This window comes from Dipodomys spectabilis, unplaced genomic scaffold, assembly GCF_019054845.1.
Source record: "Dipodomys spectabilis isolate Male_0828 unplaced genomic scaffold, ASM1905484v1 ptg000002l, whole genome shotgun sequence".
In the NCBI taxonomy this organism is placed as follows: Eukaryota; Metazoa; Chordata; class Mammalia; order Rodentia; family Heteromyidae; genus Dipodomys; species Dipodomys spectabilis.
The window spans coordinates 18,579,464-18,602,121 of NW_024870679.1; the positions used below are offsets into that span (position 1 = coordinate 18,579,464).

Genomic DNA, 22,658 nt, shown 5'->3' on the forward strand with positions numbered 1-22,658 from the left:
ACTTGTAACCCTACCTAGTCAGGAGGTTGAGATCTGAGGATTGCAAAACACAGCTCATGCTCATTCATAGATATGTGAACTTGTTCCTCCAAACACCACAGGGCTGCACATGCTGGGAGCCATGAACTGCATGCAGTGCCCTGGGCTGCCAAGGTCTGGTTTGGGAATTGTGTCTTCAAACACTGTGATTCTTCTGGGTAGGGGGGAAATTATGCCACTGCTATCAGCTTTTATTTTGTATACCTAAAGTAGAGATAAATAAGAAAGTGAAAAGAATCTTGTCTCTCACTTCCAAATTTGAGGAAACCATTATGGACCTGTGGAAAAGAAAAAGAAGCAACAAAGATGGTGAGAACTGTTCTCAAGCCAGGCACCAGTGGCTCACGCCTAGAATCCTAGTTACTCAGGAGGCTGAGATCCGAGGAATGTGGTCTGAAGCCAGCCTGTGCAGGAAAGTCTGTGAGAATCTCATCTTCAATAAACTACTTTTAAAAAAAGTCAGAAGTGGAGCTGTGGCTCAAGAGGTAGAGCACTAGCCTTGAGCAAAAGAAGCTCAGGGACAGTGCACAGGCCCCCTGAGTTCACCCTCAGTACTGACTTTTAAAAAAAAGAAAAAGAAAAAAAAAGTGTTCTTTAGACACTGAAATGAGGCCTCCAGGGGGCAGCACAAAGGCAGAGAACTAGACAGAGCCCTCAGCCTTCCAGGCCCTGGGCTGGGGCTCCCCACAGTTTCCCGCCACCCCTCCTCCCATTCCTTCCAACTTTATTTTTAGCTGCCAGTGGGAGGGGGCAGGATAGGAGGGAAAGTAAAGAAAACAGAGAGGGAGAGGGACGCGGGCACAGAGGACTTCTCACGCAGGGCACAAGGACCCAGCATGGAGCTCACCCTCTTCCTTCACCTGTTCTTACCCCTGATGCTACTGACAGGTGAGGGAACGCAGTATCTTCGATTCTGTGGGAACGGAGAGGACATGGATTGTTTGGAATGGGGATCCCTGGGGAGTTAATATTCTTTGGGAGATAAGGTAGGAGGTTAATACTGATTGTGCAGGGGCTGGGAAGGTGGCTCAGTGGTAGAGCACTTGCCTTGCATGTATGAGGCCCTGGGTTCGATTCCTCAGCACCACATAAGCAGAAAAAAAAAGGCAGAAGTGGTGCTGTGTCTCAAGTGGTAGAAGAGCTGAGAGACAGCGCCCAAGCCCAGAGTTCAGGCCCACAACTGGACCAAAAAAAATAAATACTGATTGTACATTCCGTACCTTTGTGTATATTCCTGTGTCCCTACATGAGTCTCAGGAGCCTTGCATAAGATTTGTACCTAACAGCTGAGCAAGGTGGCTCAGCTGTCATCCTAGCTACTCAGGAGGCTGAGATCTGAAGATCCAGGTTCAAAGCCAGCTCGGGCAGGAAAGTCCCTGAGACTCTTCTCTCCAGTTAATCAGCAAAGAAGCTGTAAGCAGAAGGCATAGCTCAAGAGGTAGAGTGCCAGCCTTGAAAAGCAAAGGGATAGCACCTGAGTCCTGAGTTCAAGCCCTGGTACCCCACAAAGGCAAATTTGTACCTGATTCTCTAAAACCTTTGTCTTAAGTCCTATGGGAATGGGGAAGCAGAAGAGAAATGCAAGTGGCAAGTCTGATTCCTGCTCTCTCTCCCTCCCCTCGGTTATGCTTGGGGCGGAAGGCGTAACTGCCTCGCTATGTGGTCAGACCTGGTTCAGCTAACCCATGCGCTGTGGTTCCCTGTCGTACCACCCTGCCGGTCTCCTGAATGCAAAAAGGCTTGCATAGAAAATACCTTTTTGAAAGTGAGCATGTTTTGAGTTAGCGCCATAGCTCTTGTTATTTTATTGGTGGGATAAACTTGCTGACTGGCTTGCAAATAAAAAGCAAGACATAATTGAGAAGAGAACCTAGGGAGGAATGAGGCGTGGAATTTTTCCTTGTCCAGTGCCCTATAATCTTTGTTTCCTAAAATAACAGCTCTGATTTTAAGGGAATTGGGGTCAAAAGAGAAGAATCAGCCAGGACATAATTGCGGTGGTAGGGGTCTTTAAAGTGGGCAGAGTTGCAGGGAACTGTGGGAGGTAGGTAAGGGGCAATTTGGTGGGTGGAATTAAAAAGGAAGGGGATTGTGAGGAGCGTGGAGGGGTGATGAGCCTCTGGACTGGGCTGATGGCGAACTGTGTATGGGCAGTGCATGGCCCTGCCCAGTTAATTACCATTGAGGTTTCCAGGGCTGGAAGCAACCAGGGGCCTAGACATCGGGAGCAAGTGCCAGACTGACAATGCTACTAAAGACAAGAGACAGATGGAGAGCCCCCTTGTTCTGTCTTCTTATTATGTCTCTATGGTCCTGGGTTTGGGAGAAAAAAAAAATGGAAACCATGGTATTCAGGGGCTGGAGGAAGGTTTTCTTGGACCCTCACAATTTGAAGAGGATATGTAGGAGGACTAATGGGGAAAAGAGTAACTTGACCTTTCCAGACATGTCTGTGAATGAGATTTCAGGAGAGGGAATGAAAATACAGCTGTGCATCAGTGTGGCCAAGGGCCACAGACCCACACAGAGGCAGGATTCTTCCATGTCAGGCTCTGAGTATATGACAGAGACTGGAGAGTTCAGAAGAAATAGGCACACATTAAGAGTCGGATATTCCCAAGCTGGGTGCTGTGGCTCATGCCTGTAATCCTGAATACTCAAGAGGCTGACATCTGAAGATCACAGTTACAAGTCAGCCTGCACAGAAAAGACCATGAGACTTTGATTAACCAACAAAAAGCCAGAAGTAAGGGTTTAGCTCAAGAGGTAGAGTGCCAGCCTGGAGCACAAAAAAGCAAAGTGAGGGGCTGGGAAGGTGGCTCAGTGGTAGAGTGTTTGCCTTGCATGCCTGACGCCCTGGGTTTGATTCCTCAGCACCACATAACCAAAAAGAAAAAAGCCGGAAGTGGCGCTGTGGCTCAAGTGGTAGGGCACTAGTCTTGAGCTGAAGAGCTGAGGGACAGCGCCCAGGCCCAGAGTTCAGGCCCCACGACCGGACCAAAAAAAAAAAAAAGCGAAGTGAGAGCACAAGGTTCTGAGTTCAAGCCCCAGTATGACATGTGTACTCGCACGTGCATGTGTGCCCCCCACACACAGATATTTCCAAACCAGGCTGAGGTTCTAGCAATCTGACAAGCAGAGACAGGAAGATCCTGAGTTTGAGCCCAGCCAAGACTATATAGTAAGACTCTATATCAAAACCAAAATACAAACAAGCTGGGTGTCAGTGGCTCACATCTGTTGTAATCCTAGCTAGTCAGGAAGTTGAGATCTAAGGATCAAGGTTCAAAGGCATGAAAGTCTGTCACACTGTTATTTACAATTAACCACCAAAAAGCTGGAAGTGGAGGTGTGGCTCAAGTGGCAGAGTGTCAGCCTTGAGCAAAAAACCTAAATGAGATGGAGAGGTCCTGAGTTCAAGCCCCTATATGGACACACACACACACACACACACACACACACACACACACATACACACACACACAAAAGCATACCTCAAGTGGTAAAGCACTTGCCTAACCTGCCAAAGGCCTTGGGTACAAGAAAACAAAACAAACTCCAGACATTTCCACATGTCTTCTCTATGGCCTATGTCTGGTCCTTCCCTGACCAGCCATGCTAACTTTATTATCTTTTTTTTTTTTTTTTGGGTCCGGTCGTTGGGCCTGAACTCTGGGCCTGGGCACTGTCCCTCAGCTCTTCAGCTCAAGGCTAGCACTCTACCGCTTGAACCACAGCACCACTTCCGGCTTTTTTATTTTCTGCTTATGTGGTGCTGAGGAATCGAACCCAGGGCCTCATGCATGCAAGGCAAGCGCTCTACCACTGAGCCACCTTCCCAGCCCTAACCTTATTATCTTGGCCCAACAGCTCTCTGCACATCGTTTAACCTGGATGTGTATCACCCACGTCTGTTCACCGGGCCACCAGAAGCCGAATTTGGATACAGTGTCTTACAACATGTTGGAGGTGGACAGCGATGGTGAGGAAGAAACCAGAAGGCCATGGGATTGGGACATAGCTGAACAAGAGGAGGCAAGATAGATAGCTCTGTAGTCAGGTCCAGTGGCTCACGCCCATAATCCTAGTTTCTCAAGAGGCTGAGATCTGAGGACTGCAGTTCAAAGCAGTTAACAAAAACAGGGCTGGGAATGTGGCTTAGTGGTAGAGTGCTTGCCTAGCATGCATGAAGCCCTGGGTTCAATTCCTCCCTACCACACAAACTGAAATAGCCAGAAGTGGGACTGTGGCTTAAGTGGTAGAATGCTAGCCTTGAGCACAGAAAGGCTCAGGGACAGTACCCAGGCCTTGAAGTTCAAGCCCAGGACTGGCAAAAAAAAAAAAAGAATTGTGATGTTATGAGTTCTATCCCCAGTACCAAAACAGGAAAAAAAAAAAAGACAATTTAAAAAGAACCTAAAAAGCCGGGCACCAGTGGCTCATGCCTAGAATCCTAGCTACTCAGGAGGCTGAGATCTGAGGATCATGGTTCAAAGCCAGCCCAGGCAAGAAACTCCATGAGACTCTTATCTCCAATAAACCACTCAGAAAACTGGAAGTGGTGCTGTGACTCAAGTGGTAGAGCACTGGACTTGAGCTGAAGAGCTGAGGGACAGCACTCAGGCCCAGAGTTCAAACCCCATGACTGACAAAAACAAACAAACAAAAAAACTAAAGCTGGGCACTGGTGGCTCACACCTATAATCTTAGCTACTCAGGAGACTGAGATCTGAGGATGGTGGTTTCAAGCCAGAACAGACAGGAAAGTCCATGAGACTCTTATCTCCAAACCACCAGAAAACTGGAAGTGATGCTGTGGCTCATGGTAGAGTGCTAGCTTTGAGCAAAAAAGCTCATGGATGGTACCTAGGCTCTGAATTCAAACCTCATGACCAACTAAAAAAAGAAAAAGAAAAAAGAATCTAGCCTGGAAAGGCAAATCTACGAGATTGTGTGTGTGTGTGTGTGTGTGTGTGTGTGTGTGTGTGTGTGTGTGAATTGTATGTTGTATGTGCTGATCCTGGAGCTTGAACTCAGGGCCTGGGTGCTGCCCCTTAGCTTTTGTGTTTAAGGCTAGCACTCTACCACTTGAGTCATAGATCCACTTCTGGCTTTTTTGGTCTTTGGAGATGAGTCTCAAGGACATTCCTGCCCAAAATGGCTTTGGACCTGCATCCTCAGATCTTGGCCTCCTGAGTAGCTAATACTGTTAGGCTTGAACCACTGGCACCCAGACCAGACATTTTTTTTTTTGGGTCCGGTCGTGGGGCCTGAACTCTGGGCCTGGGCACTGTCCCTCAGCTCTTCAGCTCAAGGCTAGCGCTCTTCCACTTGAGCCACAGTGCCACTTCCGGCTTTTTTCTTTTTGCTTATGTGGTGCTGGGGAATCAAACCCAGGGCCTCAGGCATGCAAGGCAAGCGCTCTACCACTGAGCCACCTTCCCAGCCCCAGCCCATTTTTTTATCTCCAACTAACCACCAAAAATCCAGAAGTGGAAGTATGGCTCAAGTCAAAGTGACAGCCTTGAGCAGAAAAGGCTAAGCAAAAGCAGAGTTCAAGCCCCAGTACTAACACACACACACAAAACCAAAGCCAAAAAAGTGGCTGGGTGTACTCATACATGAAAATGAGACCCCCTTTACACACTAATTAAAGATAATTTTTTTGGGGGGGTCCAGTTGTGGGACCTGAATTCTGGGCCAGGGCGCTGTCCCTCAGCTCTTCAGCTCAAGGCTAGCACTCTACTGCTTGAACCACAGTCCCACTTCCGGCTTTTTTCTTTTTGCTTATGTGGTGCTGAGGAATCGAACCCAGGGCCTCAGGCATGCAAGGCAAGCGCTCTACCACTGAGCCACCTTCCCAGCCCAAGATAGTAACTTTTATAAGGTGATTGGGGTTCAAATCTTTGAACTTTCCCTTTGGCTTAGATAAATAAAGAGTTATGTCTATGACACTTTAAAGGGACTCCAAAAGAGTTACCCTATGCCCATATTTACATCCTTCCTTCCAGGATGCTTGTGGGCGCCCCCTGGGCTGGCCCGTCCGGTGACCGGACTGGGGATGTTTATCGCTGCTCTGTAGGGGTAACTCACAATGCTTCATGTGTCAAAAGCCACTTGGGTAAGAAGATGTCTGACCATCTCCCATTCTTGACCCCTATTGCCCTTGTAACTTTGACCCTGTATCCAGCATCTTCTTTGCCTCCATAACCCACCCCCTTCGGTCCTCACCTGGGTACTGATCCCCTCTCATTCCCTACCTAACCATCATGAAGTCAAGCACCAGCACCCATGTTCTCGTCTACTCCCCGCCTCCCAGGTCACTGTCCACTGGGAAATTCCTCTCATCCAGCTGTGAACATGCACTTAGGGATGTCTCTGCTCAGCACAGCTGATGATGGAGAGTTCCTGGTGAGCCACAGAGAGGGTGGTGGCTGGGTCTGTGGAGGCCCGCTAGGCAAAAGGTCTGGGAGAGGGCCGGTTGAGGAGAAGCTCAGCCAGCGGGCTAGAGGTCTCCTCTGTCTCCAGCATGTTCTGGGGTGCTCGAACCTGGGGGGGTCACTGTTTCCTCCTCCGACTCCAGGCCTGCGCCCCGCTCTGGTCTCGTGCCTGCGGCACCTCTGTCTTCAGTTCTGGACTGTGTGCCCTCGTGGATGCCTCCTTCCAGCCCCGGGAAACCCTGGCGCCCACTGCCCAGCGTGAGTCTGAGGAAAGGCCTGAGGACCAAGTGCCCAGAAAGGGGTCCTGGGCGGGGAAATATGGCTCAAAAAGGGTATGACTGCCAGGCACGGCGGCTCATGCCTGTAATCCTAGTTATACAGGAGGATGAGACTTGAGGATTGAGACTCAAAGCCAGCCTGGGCAGGAAAGGCTGTGAGATTCTTAGCTCCCGTTAGCTTGCAAAAAAGCTGGAAGTGGAGCTGTGGCTCAAATGGTGGAGCACTAACCTTGACCATAAAAGCTCAGGGACAGTGTCCAGGCCCTGAGTTCAAGCCCCAGGACTGGCATTAAAAAAAAAAAAAAGGGGGAGGTTGATAATTTGCAGGGGAATTTGCATGGCTATGTCTGTTGCTACCTATTGTTCCTGCAAACCACCACCCCTTGTTTCCTAACACATTATAGAGTTTAGACCCCTTACCAAGGCACCAAGACTTCCTGATCTGGTCTAATTAATTAAAAAACTCAACCCTCCACTCTGTATGCCTTTGCCATGACGTTCAAGTCTCCATTCTCCTATTTTCATACCTCTTTTTCCTTTTGTTTATTTTCCACCAACTAGCTTGGTGGTGCCAGTGGGGCATAATGGTAATCAACAAACTGAGGGGTGGGAATGTGGCTTAGTGGTAGAGTGCTTGCCTAGTATGCTTGAAGCCCTGGATTCCATTCCTCAGTACCACATACACAGAAAAAGCTGGAAGTGATGCTGTGGCTCAAGTGGTAGAGTGGTAGCCTTAAGCTAAAGAAGTTCAGGAACAGTGTCTAAGTCCTGAGTTAGGACTGGCAAAAAGAAAAAAAAAAAAGAGTTTAAAGCCCACCTACTGCTCTAATCCTAGCTACTCAGGAGGCTGAGGTCTGAGGATCATGGTTCAAAGTTAGACTGGGCAGAAAAGTCCCCAGGACCACTCAGAAAATGGAAGTGGAGCTTTGGCTCAAAGTGGTAAAGCACTAGCTTGTAACAAAAGAGCTCAGGGACAGTACCCAGGCTCTGAGTTCAAGCCCAGTGGCTGGCATAGTGACTCATGCATGAAATCCTAACTACTTAGGAAGCTGAGATCTGAAGATTGAAGTTCAAAGCCAGCATGGGTAGAAAAGTCCATGGAACTCTTACATCCAATTTATGACCAAAAGGCCAGAAATGGAGCTGCGGCTTGAGAGATAGAATACCAGTCTTGAATGAAAAAGCTAAGGGACAGTGTCTAGGCCCTGAGTTCAAGCCCAGGACACACACACACACACACACACACACACACACACACACACACACAAAGTACCTAATATAGGTTTGAACTGAGTCTCCTGTCCCAGGATTTCTGCCTCAGTCTGTGTTTCCCCTTACTGCACCCTTCCTCCTAGGCTGCCCCACATACATGGACGTTGTTATTGTCTTGGATGGCTCCAACAGCATCTACCCCTGGTCTGAAGTTCAGACTTTCCTGCGGAGGCTGGTAGGGAGACTGTTCATCGATCCTGAGCAGATACAGGTTAGTGCAGGCAATATGGACAGGCTTGGGGGAAGAGGGAAATGCAGGCCACACCTTCCATCGTATCCAGATGTTCATCTCCCTTCTCTCCCCTCTGTCTCTCCCTCCTCCACTCCCTTCCCACATTCATCCCACGGGGTGCACATGCTCTTGTCAGGTGGGGCTGGTGCAGTATGGGGAGAGCCCTGCCCATGAGTGGTCCCTCGGAGATTTTCGGACCAAGGAAGAAGTGGTGAGAGCAGCGAGGAACCTCAGTCGGCGGGAGGGCAGAGAAACCAAGACTGCTCAAGCAATAATGGTGGCCTGGTGAGGCTGTGGGAGGGGCATGTAGGAGGGCGGGGCCATGAAGGATGGAAAGGGGGTGGGGCCGCTTGGCAGGTAATGTGTATGTAGCAGGACACTGGCATGCTTGTCTCTGTGCACACCACATGTGCATGGAGGAAAGCTAAGTTGTGATTGCATTCCCTCTTGTATTTCTACACAGGGTCTAGGTTGGGTGTACGTGTGCACCTGTAGTGGGGCTTGAACAAGTTAAGGCCTGGGCTCTCCTTAAGGTTTTTGATCAAGGCTAGCACTTTACCACTTGAGCTATACTTCTACTTCTGACTTTTTGGTGGTTGGTAGGAGATAAAAGTCTCATGGACTTTTCTAGCCTTGCTGGCTTTGAACCATGATCCTCAGATCTCAGCCTCCTGAGTAGCTAGGATTTACAGGGGTGAGCTATTGTTTCTGACTTCCATGTCTTTATTTATCTCTGTAGACAGTACTCCAGCCCTCTACTCTAACTGGGACTGTGGCTCTCAGCTTCTTCCCCACTCATGCTCTAGCCTTCTTTGCAAGCCTGATCTAAAACTCATGCCTGGGAGACCCTCCTGACTTGATCCTGACTTGAAGACAGTTGTCTTCTCAAATCCAGTATTTGTTGAATGAATGCAGTTTGTGATCATTTGCACTTGTGTGGTGCATTCTTGATGTTCTGTGGCATTCAAATCTTGAGCTGTGCTTCATTGATTCTGTGCCTGTTTCCATGTTAGACATTGTTGGGAAATGGCTGGAAAGACAACATGCCTGACCTCAGTGAATTACTGATAGCATTACATTTTATGTGTGCCAGGTGCCAGTGACTCGTGTCTGTAATCCTAGCTACTCAGGGGGCTAAGATCTGAGGACCGAGGTTCGAAGCCAGCCAAAGGCAGAATAGTCTGTGAGACTCTTATTTCTAATTAACCACCAAAAAAAAAAAACAAACCAGAAGTGGAGCTGTGACTCAAGTGGTAGAATGCTAACACACACACACACACACACACACACACACACACACACACAGAGGAAATTGTATGTGTGTGTACGTGTGATTGTGCGTCATTCATTTCTCTCTCCTTTCAGCACCGAGGGATTCAGCCAGTCCCGGGGTGGCCGACCAGAAGCCGCCAGGCTACTGGTCGTTGTCACAGATGGAGAGTCACATGATGGGGAGGATCTTCCTGCAGCGCTGGAGGCCTGTGAGGCAGGCAGGGTGACCCGCTATGGAATTGCGGTGAGAACCACTCTGGATCTAGAAGGATTAAAGATTATGAACTTGAAGAATAGAGGCCTTAACTACCTCCCGGTCTTTAGCCCTGCCTCCCTCCCTTCCTTTTAGATGGTATTGTTCTGTCACTCCTTACTTCACAGAGAATGGGCACCATCCTTTTGTCTTTCTTGTATTTTCTTTTTCTTGTTTTCTTTATCATTAAGTAGTTGTACAAATAGGTTTCAATTCAATGTCATCCACATCACTTTGATCTTTCTCCCTCATCTCTCCCAATCCCACCCACCCCTTCAACTTTCCTGGTTCCATTTTCACATCATTTACATTGAACTTCCATATATGAGAGAAAGCATGTGTCCTTCATTTCTCTGAGCCTGAATTACTTCACTTAAAATAATTTTTTTTCCACTGGGCGCTGGTAGCTCGTGCCTGTAATCTTAGCTACTCAGGAGGCTGAGATCTGAGGATTGCAGTTCAAAGCCAGCCTGGGCAGGAAAGTCCATGAGACTCTTATCTCCAATAAACCACCAGAAAACCAGAAGTGGGGCTGTGGCTCAAGCGGTAGAGTGCTCGCCTTGAGCTGAAGAGTGCAGGGACAGCGCCCAGGCCCAGAGTTCAGGCCCCACAACCAAAAACAAAATAAATTTTTTCCAGACCTATCCATTTGTATGTAAATGATGGAATCTCATTCTTCCTGGTACATGAGTAAATTCCATTATGTAACAGATGCCATCTTGCTGTCTTGGCCTCAGGTCCTTGGTCATTACCTCCGACGGCAGCGAGACCCCAGCGCTTTCCTGCGAGAAATCAGAGCCATCGCCAGCGATCCAGACGAGCGTTTCTTCTTCAATGTCACTGATGAGGCTGCGCTAACAGACATTGTGGATGCCCTAGGAGACCGAATTTTTGGCCTTGAGGGTACTGCTTGCCCCAGAAAATGGGAGGTGGCAGTGTGTGTCGGGGATAGGGCTGGAGAATAAGTGGGGTTCCAGAATGAAATGTGTAGGTCAAAAGGGAACTGTCTTCTTCTGAATAGCATGCTGCTGTTTTCTCATTCACAAGGGTCCCATGGAGAAAATGAAAGTTCCTTTGGGCTGGAAATGTCTCAGATTGGCTTCTCCACTCATCGGCTAAAGGTTGGACAGACTCTGACCCCTCCATGCCAGCTCCCAGCCTCAGATTCACTTATGAGGAGTTGGAGGCATGGCTCTGTTGGTAGAGTGTCAGCCAATGAGCAAAAGCGTCAGGTACAGAGTGGAATCCTGGTTTCAGGCCTTAAAAAAAAGGATTCAGCGGGCTGGGATGTAGCTCAGTGGCAAAGCACTTGCCTAGCAAGTGCAACGTCCTGGATTCAATCCCCAGTACCAAAAAAGAAAAGACAAAAAAAAAAAAAAAAAAAAAAAAAGGATTCAGTTATGGGTCCCTCCAATTTTTTTCTTTTCTTTCCTTCCCTTCTTTCCTTCCTTCTACCCTCCCTCCTTCCTTCCCTCCCTCCCTCCTCTCTCCCTCCTTCCTTCCTTCCTTTCTTCTTTCCTTCCTTCCCTCCTCCTCCTCCTCCTCCACCTCCTCCTCTTCTTTCTCTACTTCCTCCTCACCCCCCTCTTCCCTCCTCTGTCAGTACTAGGGCTTGAACTTAAGGCCTCATGCTCTCATTCACCTTTTCCACTCAAGGCTGGCACTCTTTCACTTGAGCCACAACTCCACTTCTGGCTTTTGACTGGTTAATTGGAGATAAGGGTCTCTGGGATTTTTCTGCCCAGGCTGACTTTGAACCACAATCCTCAGACCTCAGCTTCCTATCTAGGATTACAGGTGTTAGCCACTAGTGTCCCAGCTGACTTTTTTCTCCTTATTCCAGACTGCCTTCTCAATAACTCCACCTGGTTCTTCCCTGCAGGATGGGATTCTTTTTGGGATGGTGGGCGCCTATGACTGGGGCGGCTCAGTGCTCTGGCTTGAAGAAGGTCGCCGCCTTTTCCCTCCACGTACAGCCCTGGAGGATGAGTTTCCCCCTGAATTTCAGAACCATGCAGCCTATTTGGGTGAGCAGAAGGGGACTGCGAGAGAGAGGGGACCTAGAGGGCCTGCCTCTCAGCTTGTGCTGTTATCCCCACATCTCCTGTGTCTTTGAGACGCCCCCTCCACTCTGAGCCTCCTTCCCCCCTTTTCTCTTGGATGCCTTGTTCTCTTCTAGGTTACTCTGTTTCCTCCATGCTTCTGCGGAGTGGACGCCGCCTCTTTCTCTCAGGGGCTCCTAGGTTCAGACATCGAGGAAAAGTGATTGCCTTCCAGCTGAAGAAAGATGGGGCTGTGCGGGTCTTCCAGAGCCTCCAGGGGGAACAGGTATGCCATCCTGAAGGGTTGGGGGTGGGGGGGGGGGGAGCGAGGGAAGGGATGACACTGTCCAAATACAAACGTGCTCTTTACCTGACTTACGTAACTGTAACCTCTCTGCACACCGCCTTTATAATAACAATATATATTTTTTTTTTTAAAGAAGGGTTGAGGAGCCAGGGCACGGGTGCCATTCAGTAAACCGAGATATAAGAATCATAGTTTAAAGCCAAGCCAAGCAGGAAAGTCCACTAGGCACTTACCTCCCATCACCCAAAAGCAGAGACAGAGACAGACAGACAGAGAGAGCCAAGAGAGAGAGAAAGCGCACAAATGGTAGAAAGTGTGAATTTTGGTGGGCAGAGTTTATTAGGGATGTGAGGATCATATTGGCAGATTGGTGCACGTTTCCTGCTGAGGCCGCTTGTCCATATTACCTTCCCTTTCCTCTGGGGTCACTACCACTCATCACTTCCCAGATTGGCTCCTACTTTGGCAGTGAACTTTGCCCTTTGGATACGGATAGCGATGGAACAACAGACGTCTTACTTGTGGCTGCTCCCATGTTCCTGGGACCCCAGAACAAGGAGACAGGACGTGTGTATGTGTATGCTGTGGGTCAGGTGAGACTTCCGGTATCACATAGGACTTGATGGATGGGGGTGGATGGAAAGAGGATGGCACATCCCTCCTGGAGGGGGCAGGAATGTCAAATGTGCGTTTCCTGTGCGCTCACTCCACCAGCAGTCTTTGCTGATGCTCCAAGAAACACTTGAGCCGGCAGTCTCCCAGGACGCTCGGTTTGGTTTTGCCATGGGAGCTCTTCCTGATCTGAACCAAGATGGTTTTGCCGATGTGGCTGTGGGAGCACCTCTGGAGGATGGACACCAAGGAGCGCTGTATCTCTACCATGGAACTAAGAGGGGAGTCAGACCTCATGCTGCCCAGGTCAGGAATGCCCAGAACAAGTGGGGGACACACCTGGACCCGTAGCTACTCAGAAGGTTGAGATCTAAGGATCAAGACTGGAAGTCAGGCCAGGCAAGAAAATGAGTCTGTTATTCCTAATGAACCATCAAAAAGCCTGCAGTGGAGATGTGACTTAAGCGCTAGAGCTCCAGCCTTGAGTGGAAAGAAACTCAGGAACAGTGCCTAGGCTCTGAGTTCAAGCCCTAGTACCTGCATAAGGAAAAAAAAATTAAGGGAAGGAAGGAAGGAAGGAAGGAAAGAAAGTAGGGAGGGAGGGAGGGAGGGCCTGGCAGAAAATCTAAGAAGCAGGTCTGTGAGTCCCTGCCTCAGTCTCCATTCTCTTCCACCCAGCGGATTGCTGCTGCCTCCATGCCACAGACCCTCAGCTACTTTGGCCGAAGTGTGGATGGGCGGTTAGATCTGGATGGAGACGATCTGGTAGACGTGGCTGTGGGTGCCCATGGGGCAGCCATCCTACTCAGGTGAGGGGCTCTGGTTCTGGTGTGGGGGGGGTTCTGGTTCTGGTTCTTGTAGTGGGGGGCAGGTGAGGGGGTCTGGTTCTGGTAGCAGGGGAAGCACTGCATAGAAGCACAGGACACATCTAAGTCAGAGACTTAGATTTGGGTTTCTTGGTCATCTTCTCCTACATCCCAAGTTTATAGGATGAAAACTTATGGTTTATTGTAAAAGTCAAATCAGTCAATCTAGGTGTTTACTTCATTGAATCTGTTATCTGACTCTGTGTGTGTGTGTGTGTGTGTGTGTGTGTGCTCACACGCGTACGCACATGCACACGCAGGTCCTGGGGCTTAAACCCAGGACCACATGCTCTTGCCTGGCTTTTTCTTTTAAGACCACTTGAATCACACCTCCACTTCCAGCTTTTTATTGGTTGACTTGAGATAAGAGTCTCTCAGATTTGCCTGCCTGGGTTGGCTTTGAACTGTGATCCTCAGATCTCAGCTTCCTGAGTGGCTAGATGACCAGCACCAGCACCCAACTCATTCTTTGTTCTGACCATAGGAAGGAAAGCACCAAGGTGGTACTTGTTTTTTCTTCTTTTTCTCCTGCTCCTACTCTTCCTTCTTTTGGTGCAGGGGTCCCTCCAGCGCCTCATGCACAGTCAGCAAATACATGAGTTCTATCCCCAGCCTGGGCTCATACCTTTCTCCCCCCTTTTCTTTGTGCCAGTAGTGGAGCTTGAACTCAGGCCTGTGATTTTTCTCTCAGGCCTGGCTCTCCCCTTGAAGTCACACCTCCATTTCCAGCTTTTATTTATTTTTTGGTGGCTCATTGAAAATAAGAGTCTCATGGACTTCCCTACCTGGGTTGGCTTCCACCTTTGAATCTCAGATCTCAGTCTCCTGAATGGCTAGGATTATAGGTGTGAGCCCCCAGACTCCGGCTGTCCAAAGGCTTCTCCTTTTGCGGCTAGAGTATCTTCCCTGCCCTGGTCCCAGCTCCAGACCCATTGTCCACTTGGCTCCATCACTCAATGTGACCCCGGCAGCCATCAGCGTGGTTCAGAGGGACTGTAGGCGGCGAGGCCAGGATGCTGCTTGCCTGACCGCAGTCCTTTGCTTCCAAGTGACGTCTGGCACCCCTGGCCGCTGGGATCGCCAATTCGGTGTGTGACTCAATCCTCAGCCCCTGCCCCACCCCTCTCGCAGAGCTCTGCATCCACCTCCATGCTCACCCTTGCCTCTTCCATTCAGACATAAGATTCACCGCATCGCTGGATGAATGGACAGCCGGGGTCCGGGCGGCTTTTGATGGCTCTGGCCAGCGGCTGTCTCCTCGACGGCTCCGACTCAGTGTGGGAAATGTCACCTGTGAGCAGCTCTGCTTCCACGTGCTGGTGAGCAGGGGGCGGGGCCTCACTGCAAAAGGAGCAGGCAGGTCCCAGCAAGGGTGAGAATCAGCAAGAACGCAGAAGCAGGGAATGGAAGATGATTCAGATGGGCATTTGAATCCTGCTGTTCATCACTGGCAACTCTCCCATGTCACTTCACATCCAACACTCAGTTTCCTTGTCTGCAATAATAGTAACTAGTTCACTGAAGTTGTATCACTGGTGGCTCACGCCTGTCATCCTAGCTACTTAAGAGGCTGAGATCTGAGGATCGTGGTTCAAAGCCAGCCCAGGCAGGAGACTCTTATTTACAATGAACCAGCAAAACAGCAGAAGTGTAGCTGTGGCTTGAGAGCACCAGCCTTGATCAAAAAAGCGAAGGGACAATGCCTAGGCTCTGAGTTCAAGCCCCAGTACTAGCACAAAGAACAAAGTAGGCAATTTCAGAAGTATTTTTAAAACCTTAGCACAGTGCCTAGTACACGGAAAGTTCTCCATTAATGATCATTTCAGCAGTACATTTTACCAGGGACTGGAGTTGTACCCAGAACCTGGTTCCTCACCATGTCTGACTTGGATCTCCCACAGGATACCTCAGATTATCTCCGGCCGGTGGCCTTGACTGTGACCTTTGCTGTGGACAACTCCACAAAGCCGGGGCCTGTGCTGGATGAAAGTTCACCCACCTTCATAGGAAAACTGGTTAGGAGTACTAAGCTCCACCTTGCCTCTGGGTTCCAGGACTACCTACCCAGTGATTTCAAGAGAGAGGGGTGGGGGAGTGAATGGAGATGGAGGGGCTGCCCTAATCGAAGTACACCTACTTTTTTCCTTCACTTTCCTCAAGTTCCATTCCTTTCTCCTTGCCTTCTCCTCAGCCCTCCTGACCCAACCTTGTCTCTCTTCCAGATCCCCTTCTCAAAAGACTGTGGTCCTGACAATGAATGTATCACTGACCTGGTGCTCCGAGCTAATATGGACATCAGAGGGTCCAGGTTGGATATAAACTGGGCAAATAGGGTAATCTGAGATAAGCCAGAGGAAACTTGAAAGGGTGTGTGTGTGTGTGTGTGTGTGTGTGTGTGTGTGTGGTTACTTTTCTTTCTGTGTGCTGGTTCTAGGACTTGAACTCAGAACCTTGTGCTCTTGCTTAGCTTTTCACTCAAGACTGTTTTCTCTACCACTTGAGCCACACTTTCACTTTCCACTTTTTGCTGGGTAAGTGGAGGTAAGAGTGTCTTAGATTTGTCTGCCCAGGCTGTCTCTGAGCTGCTGATCTCAGCCTCCTGAGCAGCAAGGATTACAGGCCTGCCCACCTTGGGGGAGGGGGGATTGTTTCTTTTTTTTTGGTTTTACTTAATGGCCAAGCATTTTTAATGTATACTCCTTTGCAATATCACTTTGCTTCTTCATGCCAATGAATCTTGGGACTCCTTTGGGTCCACAAAATGTGGCAGAAATAGCCTTGCCAAAGCTCAAGGATCAAAAGTCCCCACATTGCCTTTTTTTTTCCTATTCTTTTTATGCTATTTAGGTTTTTTTTTTAGGTTTTTTTTTTTAAATTTTTTATTGTAAAGATACTATATAGAGGGTTACAGTTACCTGAGTAAGGTAATGAGTACAATTCCTATTGAGCATTGTTACCCCCTCCATTGTTTTCCCCCTACCATCCCTTCCCTCCCTACCTTCCCTGAGGTTCTTTTTTTTTTTTTAATTGTGATTAAGTGATTACATAATTTCCCAAATTTCACAGTATTGTGGAATAATGATGCTCATTTAAAGTCACAAGTTCATTCTAACTTTCCTGGAGCAAATTGTCTATCACAGTCTATAATATATAACAGTGTACACATATACACCATACATACGATCAGCAGCATGGGGATATTTAGTAGTGGTTCGACCAGATGAGTGGGAGTTCTTTGTTTCTTAAGTCCCATTAGTTTTGTTGTATCACCTAACATTTTGGATTTAGCATCCACTCATCAGGGAGACCATGTACCGTTTGTCTCTTTGCTCTTGGCTTACCTCGCTCAACATGATTCCTTCTAGCTCCATCCATTTCCCTGCAAATGCCATTATTTTGTCATTTCTAATGGCTGCATAAATTCCATTGTGTATAGATACCACAATTTTTGGATCCATTCATCTGTGGTGGGGCATCTGGGTTGTTTCCATATCCTAGCTATTGTGAACAGTGGTGCAATAAACATGGAAGTGCACGTGTCCTTGTATATTGGTTCCTGTTGTTCAGGGTAGATGCCTAGAAGTGGTATGGCTGGGTTGTAAGGGAGGTCAATCTTTAGTTTTCTTTTTTTTTCTTTTTTTTGGGTCCAGTCGTGGGCCTGAACTCTGGGCCTGGGCACTGCCCTCAGCTCTTCAGCTCAAGGCTAGCGCTCTACCACTTGAGCCACAGCGCCACTTCCAGCTTTTTTCTTTTTGCTTATGTGGTGCTGAGGAATCGAGCCCAGGGCTTCATGCATGCAAGGCAAGTGCTCTACCACTGAGCCATCTCCCCAGCCCTCAATCTTTAGTTTTCTAAGGACCCTCCAGACTGCTTTCCAAAGTGGTTGTATAAGTGTACATTCCCACCAGCAGTGTAATAGGGTTCCTCTTTCTCCACATCCCCTCCAGCATTTGTCGTTGGCTGATTTGTGGATGTGGGACATTCTGACTGGGGTAAGGTGGTATCTCAGGGTTGTCTTTATTTGCATTTCCTTCACCACCAGGGATGATGAACATTTCCTCATGTGTTTCTTTGCCATTTTTATTTCTTCATCTGAGAAGTCTCTCTTTAGTTCCCTTGCCCATTTAGTAATTGGTTTGTTAGGTTTGGGAGGGATTAGTTTCTTGAGTTCTCTGTATATACAGGATGTTAACCCCTTGTCTGATATATTGCTGGTAAATATTTTTTCCCAATTAGTTGGTTGTCTTTCTAGCTTGGTTGCGATAGATTTAGCTGTGCAGAAGCTTTTTATTTTAAGGTAGTCCCATTTGTCAAGTCTCTCTCCAATTTGTTGTGACCCTGGGACTCTGTACAGGCCCGCCCACCTTGGGGGAGGGGGGATTGTTTCTTACCACAGATAACAGGAGTGTTGGGCATCACTGGGCATCTCCTGGTCTCTCCTTTGTCCATCGCTTCCAGGAAGGCTCCATTTGTAGTTCGAGGTGGCAGGCGGAAAGTACTGGTGTCAGCAAGTCTGGAGAACAGGAAAGAAAATGCCTACAACACTAGCCTAAATCTCAGCTTCTCGAGAAACCTCCACTTGGCAAGTCTCACTCCTCAGGTACCTTAGAGAAAGGGATTTGAGAGCAGGAGATAAGAAAGGGAAAATTAGAGTTTGACCTTGTTTGTAGTGTGTGTGTGTGTGTGTGTGTGTGTGTGTGTATGCATATGCCAATCCAGTGATACTCTGCCACTTGAGCCACACCCCCACTTTTGGCTTTTTGCTAATTGGAACTATATATAAGTCTCACAGACTTTCCTGCCCAGGCTGGCTTTGAATGGTGATCCTTAAATCTCAGCTACCTGAATAGTTGAGATTATAGGCGTGATTGCCTCAAAGAAAGGCTCAGTTTTTAAAGGCTGTAGGTAGGAGAGGGTACAGCCAAGCTGTAGCCCCACCCACACTCCTCTGCCTTTAGAGAGACAGCCCCATAAAAGTGGAGTGCACCACCGGTTCCCCTCATGCCCAGCTCTGCAGCATGGGGCATCCGGTCTTCCAGGCTGGAGCTAAGGTAAGTCGTGACTTGGGATGAAGAAAGGGCTCTGGACAACCGGTGGCTGGGAGCTGGGAGGCCTGGGTAATCATTCAGGCACACAAGGGTTCCTAAAGGAAGTAATCTCTGGTTTGCCCCTAGGTGACCTTTCTGCTGGAGTTTGAGTTTAGCTGTGTCTCCCTTCTGAACCAGGTCTGGGTGAGACTGACTGTCAGTAGGTGAGGACAGGGGAAGCTCCTCCCTCTCCTATTGAGTCTTGGCTAGAAGTTGGGGTCAGGGGTGTGCCCCCTGTGTCGGTAGCCGGGTATCTAAGGAGGGCCTGTGTGTGAACTGCCCCCCCCGCCCCATCCCTGGTTCTGCAGCAGCAGCCTGGAGAGAAATGGAACCCTGCAAGATAATACAGTGCAGACATCTGCCTACCTTCACTATGAGCCTCATCTGCTGTTCTCCAGGTATGGCCCAACTTCTGGCTGGGACACAGCTGGGGCACCAGACTCATTTCCTTTATGTTTCTCCCATTCTTCCAATGGGATGCAGTGTTCCCAGAAACACGAATGTCAAATCTTTTCGTCCTCATTCCTACTCATGATCAACTATCTATCTATCTATCTATCTATCTATCTATCTATCTATCTATCTATCTATCTATCTATCTATCTATCTTTCTATTTAATTTTTGTTGGTTGTTGGGCTTGAACTCTGGGCCTGGGCGCTGTCCCTGCGCTCTTCAGTTCAAGGCGAGCACTCTACCTCTTGAGCCACAGCACCACTTCCGGTTTTCTTGTGGTTTATTGGAGGTAAGAGTCTCATGGACTTTCTTGCCCGGACTGGCTTTGAACTGTGATCCTCAGATCTCAGCCTGCTGAGTAACTAGGATTACAGGAGTGTGCCACTGACACCCGACTTACATTCCATGTCTTATTTATTTATTTGCTTATTTATTTATTTTTGTCAGTCGTGGGGCCTGAACTCTGGGCCTGGGCGCTGTCCCTCAGATCTTCAGCTCAAGGCTAGTGCTCTACCACTTGAGCCATAGCACCACTTCCGGCTTTTTCTGCTATGTGGTGCTGAGGAATGAAACCCAGGGCCTCATGCATGCAAGGCAAGCGCTCTACCACTGAGCCACCTTCCCAGCCCTCCATGTGTTTTTAATCCTTGTACACTTTTCCCATGTGCTGTTCCTGCCTTCCCTGATCCTGTGTCCCTGTGTCCCTGCGTCCTGGCTGTCACCTTGTACTTCCTGACTTGGTGTCTACATAGTGAGTCCACTCTGCACCGCTATGAGGTTCACCCCTACCGGACTCTCCCAATGAATCCTGGCCCTGAATTCAAAACCACTCTCAGGGTGAGAAGCTGACAGTGGGGGTGAGGGTAGGGAGGAGCAATTGCTCTGTGGAGAAAGGATGGAGAGAATCTCTGATGGATTTCAATGGTGTCCCTTACCATTTCCAATTCTCCCAGGTTCAGAACCTCGGTTGTTATGTGGTCCGTGGCCTCATCCTCTCTGCCCTCCTTCCAGCTGCAGCCCATGGGGGCAATTACTTCCTGTCTCTATCCCAAGTCGTCACAAGCAATGTGAGTCTGGTGGGCTAGAGCATGTGGAACCTGGCTGCCTTGAGCTGGTGAACTCACTGAAGCCAGATTTTGTACTACTTCCCTAGGCTGGCTGCTCTCAGGGCTCCTCTTCCTGTGAGATCTTTCTTTTAATAGAATAATAATAATAATAACAACAACAACAACATCTATTTCTTGTGTATATGTGTGTGCTGGTCCTGGGGCTTGAACTCAGGGCCTGGGCACTGTCCCTGAGCTCCTTTTACTCAAGGCTATCACTTGAGCCACAGCTCCTACTTCCAGCTTTTTTGGTGGTTAATTAGAGGCAAGATTCTCATGAACTTTCCTGCCGCGGCTGGCTTTGAACCATGATCCTCAGGTCTCAGCTTCCTGAGTAGCTGGGATTACAGATGTGAGCCACCAGGCTCTGGCTCAGAAGGGTGTTTCAAGTTAGGTCTTCCATAGGCAAGCTGCATAGTCCAGAACCTGACGGAGCCACCAGGGTCCCTTGTGCATCCAGAGGACCTTCAGCACACGAACAGGCTGGTATGAATCAGGAGTGGGTGTCCAGAACAAGAATGCAAGCAGAGCAAGGTGTGGGGAGGGGAGTGTGGGAAGCTTTTTTTCAGGATCCTGATCTGGTCTCTCTTCTCATAGAATTTGAGCAACACGCAGTGTCAGGTGGTGAGATGCCACCTGGGGCAGCTGGCAAAGGGAGCTGAGGTCTCTGTTGAAGTTCTGAGGCTGATCCACAATGAGTTCTTCCGGAGGGTAAGCTTTCCCTTCTCTTCTCCCCTCCTGCTTCTGTCTGACACATTAACATCCATTTTGGAGGTAAACAAACCCATGTAAAAATTTCAGTTTTGCTTCTTGCTGGCTATTGGACCATGAACAAGTCATTCATCTCTCTAATCTTCTCTATGTTCTTCTTCCTAACGCGTGTGTGTGTGTGTGTGTGTGTGTGTGTGTGTGTGTGTGTGTGTGTGTGTATGTGTGCCTGCCTGCCTGCCTGCCTGCCACTCCTGGGGCTTGAATTCAAGGCCTTAAGCTCTCATTTAGCTTTTATGCTCAAGGTTGGCACTCTCCCACTTGACCCCACCCCTCCGCTTCAGCTCCTTGCTGGCCAATTGGCATCTCATAGCTTTCCTGCCCAGGTAGGCTTCAAGCGATAGTGCTTAGATCTCAGCCTCCTAAGCAGGTGGAATTACAGACACAAGCCTGATGGCTCTTTTCACATGTCCTCCCACCACTCTTCACAGGCCAAGTTCAAGTCTCTGACAGTGGTGAGCAGCTTTGAGCTGGGAACAGAGGAAGGCAGTGTCCTGAAGCTGACTGAAGCTTCCTGCAGGAGTGAGGTGGGCTGGAAAACAATGAGAGTGTGAAAACAATGGTGACGGGATGGGGTAAGAGAGGAGGCTTTTTCAGAGTCAAAATACCTCTGCTAAGAAGCAGCAGGTAAGTCAGAAATGATAAGCATTAGTATTCCTGTATTAAGGTTCCCTATGGGGGCAGGCTTTGCTATAATGTGGGGTTGAGAGAGCTGAATAGATGCTTCATGTGAAGAACAACTCCTACTGGGCGCTGGTGGCTCACCCCTGTAATCCTAGCTACTCAGGAGGCTGAGATCTGAGGATCATGGTTCCAAGCCATCTCAGGCTGAAAAGTCCATCAGACTCTTTTCTCCAATTCACAAGTTAAAAGAAAAACACAAAACAGAAGTGGTGCTCTATCAAATGATAGAGCACCAGCCCTAAGTGGAAAAAGCCAAGTAAGAACAAGAGGCCCTGAGTTCAGCATGCGCATGTGCAGACACAGACACCTGTGCATGTGTGCATGCACACACGCGTGCACATCCACACACACACACACACACACACACACAATTCTATTCCCATCAGAACTTCCTCGAGGTGATTCAGACTCGTCCTGTCCTCATCTCCCTGTGGATCCTTCTCGGCAGCATCCTGGGTGGGCTACTCCTGCTTGCTCTCCTTGTCTTCTGCCTGTGGAAGGTAGGCACGCGTGTAATGAGAAATGGGGAGCATGGCACCCACAGTTGGACAGGACTCGTGCCAGGTAGCTAGATAGTCTGTTGGTATCATGCCCAGATCTCTTGCACTGTACTACACAAATGTTGATTGAGTTAAACAAAGCCAAATAAAATAAATCTGAACCCCATATTTTTGAAGAACAAAAGTGAAGACTGCAGATCAGTCTGTGGGCTGCGGGCAAGAGTCCCAATCAGGGTACGTGCCAAGGGCTCTTCTCTCTTCTTCTATAGCTTGGCTTCTTTGCCCGTAAGAAAGTACCAGGGGAGGAAAAAAGAAAAGAGAACATGGAGCAATGAATGTACAATAAGGCTCCAAAACCCCATTCCTGGCAGCTTCTTCAAGAGCCTTGTGAAAAGAGAAGAGCGGTTTGAGAAGTCAGCAGGGACAAGAAGAAGCTTCTGGACTCT

The 22,658-nt window shown here is 48.7% G+C and overlaps 1 protein-coding gene across 3 annotated transcripts; it reads left to right on the plus strand.

The window, feature by feature from the left end:
• The first annotated feature begins 523 nt into the window (after positions 1-523).
• On the plus strand, positions 524-22,547 carry Itga10 (integrin subunit alpha 10). Of its 3 annotated transcripts, XM_042681234.1 has the most exons (30): positions 524-927; positions 3,910-4,021; positions 6,051-6,160; positions 6,359-6,450; positions 6,623-6,737; positions 8,113-8,240; positions 8,398-8,546; positions 9,627-9,777; positions 10,524-10,689; positions 10,834-10,907; positions 11,669-11,813; positions 11,966-12,114; positions 12,585-12,728; positions 12,850-13,053; positions 13,426-13,556; positions 14,535-14,701; positions 14,790-14,932; positions 15,515-15,628; positions 15,836-15,921; positions 18,072-18,213; positions 18,572-18,664; positions 18,788-18,864; positions 19,009-19,098; positions 19,907-19,991; positions 20,108-20,221; positions 20,666-20,746; positions 20,858-20,971; positions 21,460-21,555; positions 22,099-22,212; positions 22,482-22,547. In XM_042681234.1, the coding sequence occupies exons 1-30, from the start codon at positions 876-878 to the stop codon at positions 22,545-22,547; spliced, it is 3,504 nt and encodes a 1,167-aa protein (XP_042537168.1). In that variant the 5' UTR covers positions 524-875. The 3 variants fall into 3 exon arrangements, with proteins under 3 accessions (XP_042537168.1, XP_042537185.1, XP_042537177.1); XM_042681251.1 differs by lacking the exons at positions 3,910-4,021; positions 6,051-6,160; positions 6,359-6,450; positions 6,623-6,737; XM_042681243.1 differs by lacking the exons at positions 524-927; positions 6,051-6,160; positions 6,359-6,450; positions 6,623-6,737 and having other exon boundaries at positions 3,913-4,021.
• Positions 22,548-22,658: the final 111 nt, after the last annotated feature.